The sequence below is a fragment of the Oncorhynchus gorbuscha genome, linkage group LG03, assembly GCF_021184085.1.
Source record: "Oncorhynchus gorbuscha isolate QuinsamMale2020 ecotype Even-year linkage group LG03, OgorEven_v1.0, whole genome shotgun sequence".
In the NCBI taxonomy this organism is placed as follows: domain Eukaryota; kingdom Metazoa; phylum Chordata; class Actinopteri; order Salmoniformes; family Salmonidae; genus Oncorhynchus; species Oncorhynchus gorbuscha.
The window spans coordinates 92,604,984-92,613,979 of NC_060175.1; the positions used below are offsets into that span (position 1 = coordinate 92,604,984).

Sequence of the window (8,996 nt, forward strand, 5' to 3'; positions counted from 1 at the left end):
ACAATTCCTGACATTTAATCCTAGTAAAAATTCCCTTTCTTAGGTCAGTTAGGATCACCACTTTATTTTAAGAATGTGAAATGTCAGAATAATAGTAGAGTGATTTATTTCAGCTCTTATTTCTTTCATCACATTCCCAGTGGTCAGAAGTTTAAATACACTCAATTAGTATTTGGTAGCATTGCCTTTAAATTGTTTAAATTTGGGTCAAATATTTCGGGTAGCCTTCCACAAGCTTCCCATAATAAGTTGGGTGAATTTTGGCCCATTCCTCCTGACAGAGCTGTGGAGGTCTACAATCTTTTTTTTAGGTTTTGGCTGATTTCTTTTGATTTTCCCATGATGTCAAGCAAAGAAGCACTGAGTTTGAAGGTAGGCCTTGAAATACATCCACAGGTACACCTCCAATTGACTCAAATGATGTCAAATTAGCGTATCAGAAGCTTCTAAAGACATACCATCATTTTCTGGAATTTTCCAAGCTGTTTAAAGGCACAGTCAACTTAGTGTATGTAAACTTCTGACCCACTGGAATTGTGATACAGTAATTTATAAGTGAAATAATCTGTCTGTAAACAATTGTTGGAAAATTTACTTGTCATGCACAAAGTAGATATCCTACCCGACTTGCCAAAACTATCGTTTGCTAACAAGAAATTTGTGGAGTTTTTGAAAAACGAGTTTTAATGACTCCAACCCAAGTGTATGTAAGCTTCCAACTTCAACTGTAGATTATTGCCCTGCGATGAGGCTGTTATGTCTCCTATGGTCTAGCTGTTAGATGCCATAGGAGTCTACAGCCATGTCCCAAGGCAAGGGTAGACTTATGCTTGTGGTTACGTAGTGCATTGTGGTTTTGTGAGTAAAGTGAGACGATTGTAACATTATGAACCGCCTTCTTGTGTTCATGATGAGAACCATGTCTGATGAGACAGAACCGAGGATGTGTGATAACCTGGAGGAAGAGGAGGGTGACGTTGAGGACTACCTGGAGGAAGAGGAGGGAGACGTTGAGGACTACCTGGAGGAAGAGGAGAACAACGGAGAACTGATGGACCGACTCAGAGAGCTGGAGGTGAGCCAACCACCATCACAATGAAATGAATTACAAGACATCTCAAATTCTATCATGTTTTAAATATCATATAATTTTACCACATTCATTGCTTTTATTTTTGTAGAAGAGGAGGAAGTGAAGTGCTACTAAGGTTCACAATAGTACATATTGGTAGACAGAAGGGTCTCTTTGGTAAAAGGGGTGAATTGGTCATCAAAAAGAAAGGAGGACCAAGGCACTCTTCATATAATTCATTAAAATGCCTTCATTTGTATCTCATGTTCAATAGAAACAAAGTTTTTAAAATCTGGCTCATTTTGGCTGCATGGGAGTACAAAGAAACAATACAATGTCCTCTTTTGAACAGCTTCTCCAAATAGCCCTAATTTGAAGAACCACTCCCTCTTTTGTTTTAACATATGAAAAATATATTAACATTTAGGACTAATCTTTTGTCTTCCTGTTGACAGGCAGAAAACTCAGCTCTTTTGTTGGCCAATGAGAATCAAAGAGAAGCATATGAGAGATGTCTGGATGAGGTGGCCAACCATGTGGTCCAAGCCCTCCTCAACCAAAAGGTAACTTGCAACAAACAACCCACCATTGACAAAACACAAGCAGTTAAGGCATGGGTTGTCATCGTGGTTAACTTATAGTTGTGCTATACATTGTGTGTGTGTGTTCTGTGTGTCTTTGCAGGATCTGCGAGAGGAGTGCATCAAGCTGAAGATGCATGTGTTTGACCTGGAGAGACAGAACAGAGTGTTGTGTGAGCTCTTCCAACAGAAGCTACCCAACCAGTCAAGCTCTCAGGACCAGGTATGAAGTAACGTCACAATATGCCCTGAGACATGGCTGCCGACTCCTATGGCATTGGAGGCTCTACATCTGCTGAGTATTTGAAATGAATCTCTCAGGTGTTATACCTCTTGCTTCATGTTGTTGTAATGTATAGATTCCTATAACAATGCTGTGCTTAAAGTGGTGTACATGATTGCATTGAATCTCATGTTACAGGTGCAGCCAGGACCCCTCCCAGTATACAATACACAGCTGCTGCACAATGTCTCTGACAAGCAGGTGGGGTCACAGTCACAGAGCGACGCACAAGCCAAGGTGTGGACAGAGCACTGTTAGCACTTCACCCTAAGACATGGCTGTAGTCTCCAGCATTCCTCCAACATTAGCTGTCATGACATATTCAGTGGGTTCCAAGGTTTCTCAGATGAAATGGCATTTTCTTTCTATTTCACTATTGTATTCAAGAGACCTTGATGTTCTAATCTCTGTTTAACAATGAGGCTGCAGTCTTGGAAGTGTTGAATTAAGTGATTTCAATCTTGTTTATTACCTTGTATTTAACCAGTAAGGTTATTGAGAACACACTCACTTCTATAATAACAACCTGACAATCTTTCTCTCCACAGGGAAATGGGTTTCACCGCACACTGCCACAGGCCCCAGCAACTCCCCCCAGAGGCCCAGCCGCATCCATGGATGCCCTGTCCCCATTCTTCAAGAAGAAAGCACACATTCTGGAGGTCCTTCGAAAGATGGAGGAGACAGACCCCCTCAAGTTCCACCCCTCTGCAGGCAGCATCACCTTCTGTGACTACAGTCAGGTCCTGATGTCCACAGAGGCTGTCCTGGCTGCTGGAGACCTGTGTAAGAAGCACCAGACACTCTGCTCCTGCTCAGACTCCGACATGCAACAACAGCAGCACATCAATGGTGAAGGGCAGTTATGTCCTACGCACCTCAAAAAGAGCACAGACAGTCCAGTCAAATGTAACTATGTTTGTGGTAGTACTGCAAAGCTCAACCTGACCCCAAACAATGTCAAAGGCACATCCACCACAGCTGCTATCAGTGAATGCCACATCAAGAGCACATCAGTGGAGAAACAACAGACAATGAATGACCACCAGCAACCAGCAGGTCCTAACTCTTACTTGTCAATCACAGTTGTAGATCAGACTAGCCCAGCCAATCAGGGCCCAGAGGCTGGATTAAAGACTGGGCAGGTCCAGGACACAGAGAAGGAGAGCTGTCTTAAAGGGAAGTCTGATGAGGATGGTAGTTTGTTTACCTCCCAGCTGCCTGTCCCTGGAGTGAAGGACAACCCTCAGCTAGCATACTGTGAGCTGGAAACCAATGGGTTTATCTTATCTTCCAATGACAGTGATAACGTGTTGAGTGATGTAGTTATTCCAGAGAAAGACGGTGGCCCAGCAGAGGAGGGGGATTTCTCTGGGAGAGCCAACGTGGCCCTCAGCCCCATCCGTTCATCATGTCTCAGCGACGTCAAAGCCGCTGCCATCAATTCCCCGTCCAGGGTCCTCAAGTTCCTAAAGATCCCTACAATGGCAGAGAGGACCCAGGCAGGGGCCAGCCCTGTCCGTCTGAGCCCCCAGCTCACCCGCACGTCGAAGATCCCCTGTCGCACTAACAACTATGAGGTGTACCACTCCCCTGTCCCCTCACGCAGATCCGCTACCACAGAAAGGGCCAGGCAGCCTCCTCCTCCACCCACCAGGTCCGAATCCTACCCAGCCACTACGCACTCAGCCTCAGCCCCCACCTCCCCGCCTCAGCCTGAGGACACCTGCTCCCCTCCAGCCAAGGAGCTTTGCTACAGGAGCCTCTTAGCCCCCAAGACCAACAATGGTGTCCCCGATCCACTGGCCCCTGGCACTTCTCACACACCCAGGGCCTCTTCGCAGAAGGTCCCGTACTATGAGAACATGTTGGAACTTTCCACCTCGGCTCAGGTAGAAGAATCCAAGGTCCCAGAGAACGTAAACATATCATCTTTCTCTCATACCATAACAGAAAGTGACAGGAAGCAAAATAATTCACTAATACATAAAGACAATGTCCTGTTTCTCCAGCAGCAGCATTTGTCCCCTGCTTCGGACTCCTCATCCTCTTCCTCGTCCTCCTCATCTTCGTCCGATCAGGATGGCAACACAGAGAGCCCATTCTGGCACGGCCACCACAGTCTGCCCAACCCCTCTGCCCTCAGAGCAGCTCAGTTTCAGAGCAGCCCAGCTCACTATGCCAGCATGAAAGACAGAGGATCACAGGACCAGGATACTAGAGAGGCCACAATACAAAACTCTGATCTCTCCCAGTCCCAGCCTCCAGTTCTCCCAGCCAAGAGACATGATCCCTCGTCCATTCCCAAGAGGCCTTCTGGGGTAGCAGGGTCAGGGAGTCAGCCAGCCGAGTCTAGTCACACATTCAAATACAGGCTGGCTGCACTTGGCAAGCTGAGGAGCTCAGAGGACTTACAAATCAATGTGCTCCTGCCAGTAGACAAGCCAGAGCCTCAGAGTGAGGAGAGTATAGTCTATTTTAACGATGACAGGAATAAGACAGAGGAGAGCCCTGTGGATGGTAATTTAGAGGAGCAGAGACACTCGGAATATACAGACTCTCTGGACGGTAAGCTTAAAGGTATTCCTGGTAGCGTTGCTTTGAATTTCCCAGGTGACTGTCAGTCCTATGATCCTGCAGCTAAGTCTCTCTTTGGCTCTTCAGTCGTCAAGGCAGAGCTGGAGATGCTCTCATCCAGAGTGGGTGTGGCTAAGACGGACAGCCCCAAAGGTAAACTGGGCCTCCCGTCTCCAAACACTGACACTCCCATAGTTTTACGCAACAACATGAAATGCCCGGCTTCTCTGAACCTGTCTTACCATGGTAAACAACCTGCACCCAGCATCCCTTACAGCAGCAGCAGCCCCAGCAAGGTCCCTCCTAAGTCCCCGTCTAAACCGTGCCAGGGCCTGGCTCCCTCAGCTGGAACTGGGAAGCCCACCCTGGAGGCCCCAGCCCTGGTCCCCCGGTACTCCTCCAAGTCAGAGGACAGGAGCAAACTCAACGCAAACAAGAGAAACACCACAGTGTACAGTGACAGCCTTCCTCCCCCGCTCCCAATGCCAGAACCGCAGCAGCAGGAAGAGGAGAAGAGACACCTTCTCCCTATTGTCTCCAGCCCCACACTTGGCCCCACGTCAGCCATTGAGGAGAAGGTGATGAAGGGTATCGAGGAGAACATGCTGAAGCTGGCAGAACAGGACAGAGGACAGGTATAAATGTGTTTTTTCTTTGATATATTTTTTTATGCATTATTTATTAGTGACATGTCTCATTTTTTCTTGGAGCTGGAATTTGTTTTTTAATATAAAGTATTTCAAATGTTTGCTGTCAGCAATTTGATAAATAAAGACTTTGAACAGGTTACTGAGGTCAAACTGAAGGCCTCTAACGGGATCGCCAGCTGGTTTGGCCTGAAGAAGAGCAAACTCCCAGCTCTCAGCCGCAAACCAGACATACCACCTAAGGTCAAAGACGAGAAGAAAGGTGGAGAGTGGAGGCTGAATATCCCTTCCAAAATGGCGGGGTCTAAGTTTAAAGGAGAGGGCGTGGGGGTGGAAAGCCTAAATATCTCGATGCTGATGGAGAAGGCGGAGGGTCTGAGGAGAGCTCTGGAGGAGGAGAGGGCCTACGTGAATGGGGTTGGGGGGGTCGGGATGGACCGGTCTGGAAGGGGCCACTCCTGTGAGGTGGTGATGGACCAATCACAGGGCCAGCTGGCTGTGATGTACAGGGGAGCGCGCTCAGACAACTTCATGCAGCAGCTACTGAACAGGTGAGGAATAGATTTAAGCTATGGGAATATATGTTTAGTCAGTTAGGATTGTTTTGTATTGCTTTTGTTTGAAGTAAAACAACTGAAGTTGATATATTTTTAATTAACTATCGCCAAGCTCTATCTGAAGGGAGGGGCTGTTCCTCTTTTGTTCTCTATTGCTCCTCTATTGTGCTTCAAGCAAGGGGAGGCCGATGACATCAGAGGGCATCATCAGACTAACTCCTTGAATAACTTACTCTATGAAGTTTGCTGTTTTTTTATCGCTGGATCTAAAATGTGAATTTTGTGCAAAGATAAAGTCAAATGTTTGTTTCCTTTCCTATTTTGAACAACATCTTACCTCTATGTTGTGTCTGTGTGACTACAGGGTGGATGGGAAGGACTTCAGTGGCATCAGTGTGGCTCAGAGACGCCTCTCCTTTGACTGTAAAACCTCCAGACCGTTCAGCAGACACACCACCAGCGGGGAGGACATGCAGAAGGTAAAACTACAGATTCATTGCCATTTAATATCTTTCTTTATTCTGTGTGTGAATGGAGAAGGTGAGTATTTCCACTTTATTCTGTGTGTGAAGGGAGAAGGTGAGTATTTCCACTTTATTCTGTGTGTGAAGGGAGAAGGTGAGTATTTCCACTTTATTCTGTTTGTGAATGGAGAAGGTGAGTATTTCCACTTTATTCTGTGTGTGAATGGAGAAGGTGAGTATTTCCACTTTATTCTGTATGTGTTAATGTGCGTTTTGAGATAAATTTCTTTACTTACTCAGGGTTCAGAACATCTGATCAGCAACGTCCCCTCAGATGACAATGTAGCTGACCCAGTTCACTCTCATCACTTCGCAGGTAAGAAAACTGATCAGATTCATCATTTTTCATGGAGGCATTGAGTATCTCAGATTGTGTTAATCCTTACCAAATCTAATCAATAATCAAATTAGAGAAGGTTTTAAATTGAATCAGTCTGATTGTCCATGTTCTCTCTCTCCTAGCTTCTGGTGCCTCCACCTACACCCTGGACAGTGGCATTGGCACCTTCCCTCTGCCTAACTACTGTAGTGGTACGCCTGGGAGAAGCCTGTCTAAGGTGAGAGGGGCTGGAGCTGAGCATGGCTCCTCTGGTTCTTCTGGCCGGGCAGGGAGGAGGGCTAGGACCCTGGACAGAGAGCCCTCATCCATGGAGCAGTGCTATCAATCTCACAGAGACATGACGGCCCCTGTAATGTACGGGTCTGTACTGGAGGGGAAAGGCATGCCCAGGCAAACAGCTGGGGTCATTCATGAAGGTACAATACTGAGAAATACTGCATACATAAGTTCATAATATCAACTACTGTACATCACAATTCTCTAAATCAAACATATACCCGTAATACGTATCGCGATCTGATGATTTGGTATAATGAAGAAAAACTGGAGCTTTTATACAACCAAATCTCTATTTTTGATGTAAATGGCATGTTTTAGAAGGGCCCAAAACCGTTTTTTATCTGACTTTTTGAGAAACGTACTCCAAACAGCGATTCACTTTCCTCATCCTCGTTGTGCAGTACGGGGGCTCTGAAAAAAAACAAATACATCCTTTAAGAAACTGAAGAGCTCTCATTATAGTGATGCAGGTCTTTAGACGTTGTACACATCAAATTGTGTTATTCTGAATTTTATCCTCAACGCTATAATCCATTTTGTTGTGACTCGAGCAATACCTCTCTGTCCATTCTAGCAGCAGGCTACACAAAGAATTAAAAATAAAAAGGAAAACGCTGCACACTGCTGTTCATGCTCCCAGGTGATATTGTTCTGTTTCGACCCTTAGGTCTTCATCAGGCATCCATATCCCATGTGGAAGGTCCTATATATAGGGGCAGTGCTGAGTGACATCACTTCCTGAAACAGGAGGTAAAAATATATCATATCGGTTCACAATATCAACATTCAATATATACAAAAAATGTACAGTACTAGTCAAAATTTTGGACACACTCATTCCAAGGTTTTTCTTTATTTTTACTATTTTCTACATTGTAAAATAATAGTGAAGACATCAACTATGAAATAACATATATGGAATCATGTAGTAACCAAATAAAGTGTTAAACAAATCAAAATTATATTATATTTGAGCTACTTCAAAGTAGCCACCCTTTCCCTTGATAACAGAATTGCACACTCTTGGCATTCAGAGAACCTTCCAGAAGGACAACCATCTCTGCAGCACTCCACCAATCAGGCCTTTATGGTAGAATGGCCAGACGGATGACACTCTTCTGTAAAAGGCACTTAAAGGACTCTGACCATGAGAAACAAGTCTCTGGTCTGATGAAGCTAAAACTGAACTCTTTGGCCTGAATGCCAAGAATCAAGTCTGGAGGAAACCCGGCATCATCTCTACGGTGAAGCATGGTGGTGGCAGCATCATGCTGTGGGGATGTTTTTCAGCAGCAGGGACTGGGAGACTAGTCAGGATCGAGGGAAAGATGAACGGAGCAAAGTACAGAGAGATCCATTCAATAACTTTGACAGTTTATCATGGATCAGAGACTTTAATTGATTATTAGGATCCCTGGGAGTCTTGTAAAATTCATAATCACGGAGTTCTTAGAATTTAATTTTCATAGTCTCTGCATCACTATTTCACCTCCCTTGTCGGCAGCTTTTATAATAATAGTGGAGTCATTTTTTAGATGGAACAGCTGGATAGGGGAAATGGCTTGAGTCGCACATGGAATATAATGTTGCGGATAAAGTTTGGAATGACACAATTTCATGTGTACAACATCTAAAAATCTGCATCACTATACTGAGAGCATTTCTGTTTCTAAAAGGACATATATGGGTGATTTTGCAGCATTTGTTAATGTTTTTTCCAGAGCCCCATACTGCACAACGAGGATGAGGAAGTTCATCGCTGGTTGGGCTAAATTTCTCAAAACATTTTTACATCAAAAATAGATTTGGTTTAAAAAACACAAATTTCTCCTTGAAATTACTTTTATACATTAACAATGTACTTTATGTATGGACTTTCATTGAGTATAATCCTGAATCAAATGTACTTTATGTATGGACTTTCATTGAGTATAATCCTGAATCAAATGTATTTTGTAACCTTTGCAGACACAGAAGCCTATGGAGCTCACATGCTGTCCCACCGCTCCAAGACCTGGACCTTCCCCAACCTGAAGACCCCTGCAGGGCCCACTGAGATGTACCTTGCTGTGGAAGAAGAGGTGGAGACGGCCCCCTATGGATCCCCTTTCAGAGGGGTTGGTTGAAAGCATGATC

The 8,996-nt window shown here is 44.8% G+C and overlaps 1 protein-coding gene across 5 annotated transcripts in view; it reads left to right on the forward strand.

Moving 5' to 3' along the window:
* LOC124032231 (nck-associated protein 5-like) overlaps positions 1–8,996 on the forward strand; it is a 34,657-nt gene that overhangs the window by 23,517 nt on the left and 2,144 nt on the right. For 2 of the 5 annotated variants that reach the window (XM_046344474.1, XM_046344475.1), the window contains exons 2-11: positions 916–1,075; positions 1,528–1,635; positions 1,757–1,876; positions 2,075–2,173; positions 2,485–5,148; positions 5,299–5,711; positions 6,082–6,196; positions 6,482–6,557; positions 6,704–6,997; positions 8,829–8,977. In XM_046344474.1, the coding sequence (XP_046200430.1) occupies positions 916–1,075; positions 1,528–1,635; positions 1,757–1,876; positions 2,075–2,173; positions 2,485–5,148; positions 5,299–5,711; positions 6,082–6,196; positions 6,482–6,557; positions 6,704–6,997; positions 8,829–8,977 (4,198 nt within the window). Of the gene's footprint in view, positions 1–915; positions 1,076–1,527; positions 1,636–1,756; positions 1,877–2,074; positions 2,174–2,484; positions 5,149–5,298; positions 5,712–6,081; positions 6,197–6,481; positions 6,558–6,703; positions 6,998–7,527; positions 7,611–8,828; positions 8,978–8,996 lie in introns of those variants that run through there. The other 3 variants (XM_046344477.1, XR_006838227.1, XM_046344476.1) reach the window with 3 other exon arrangements.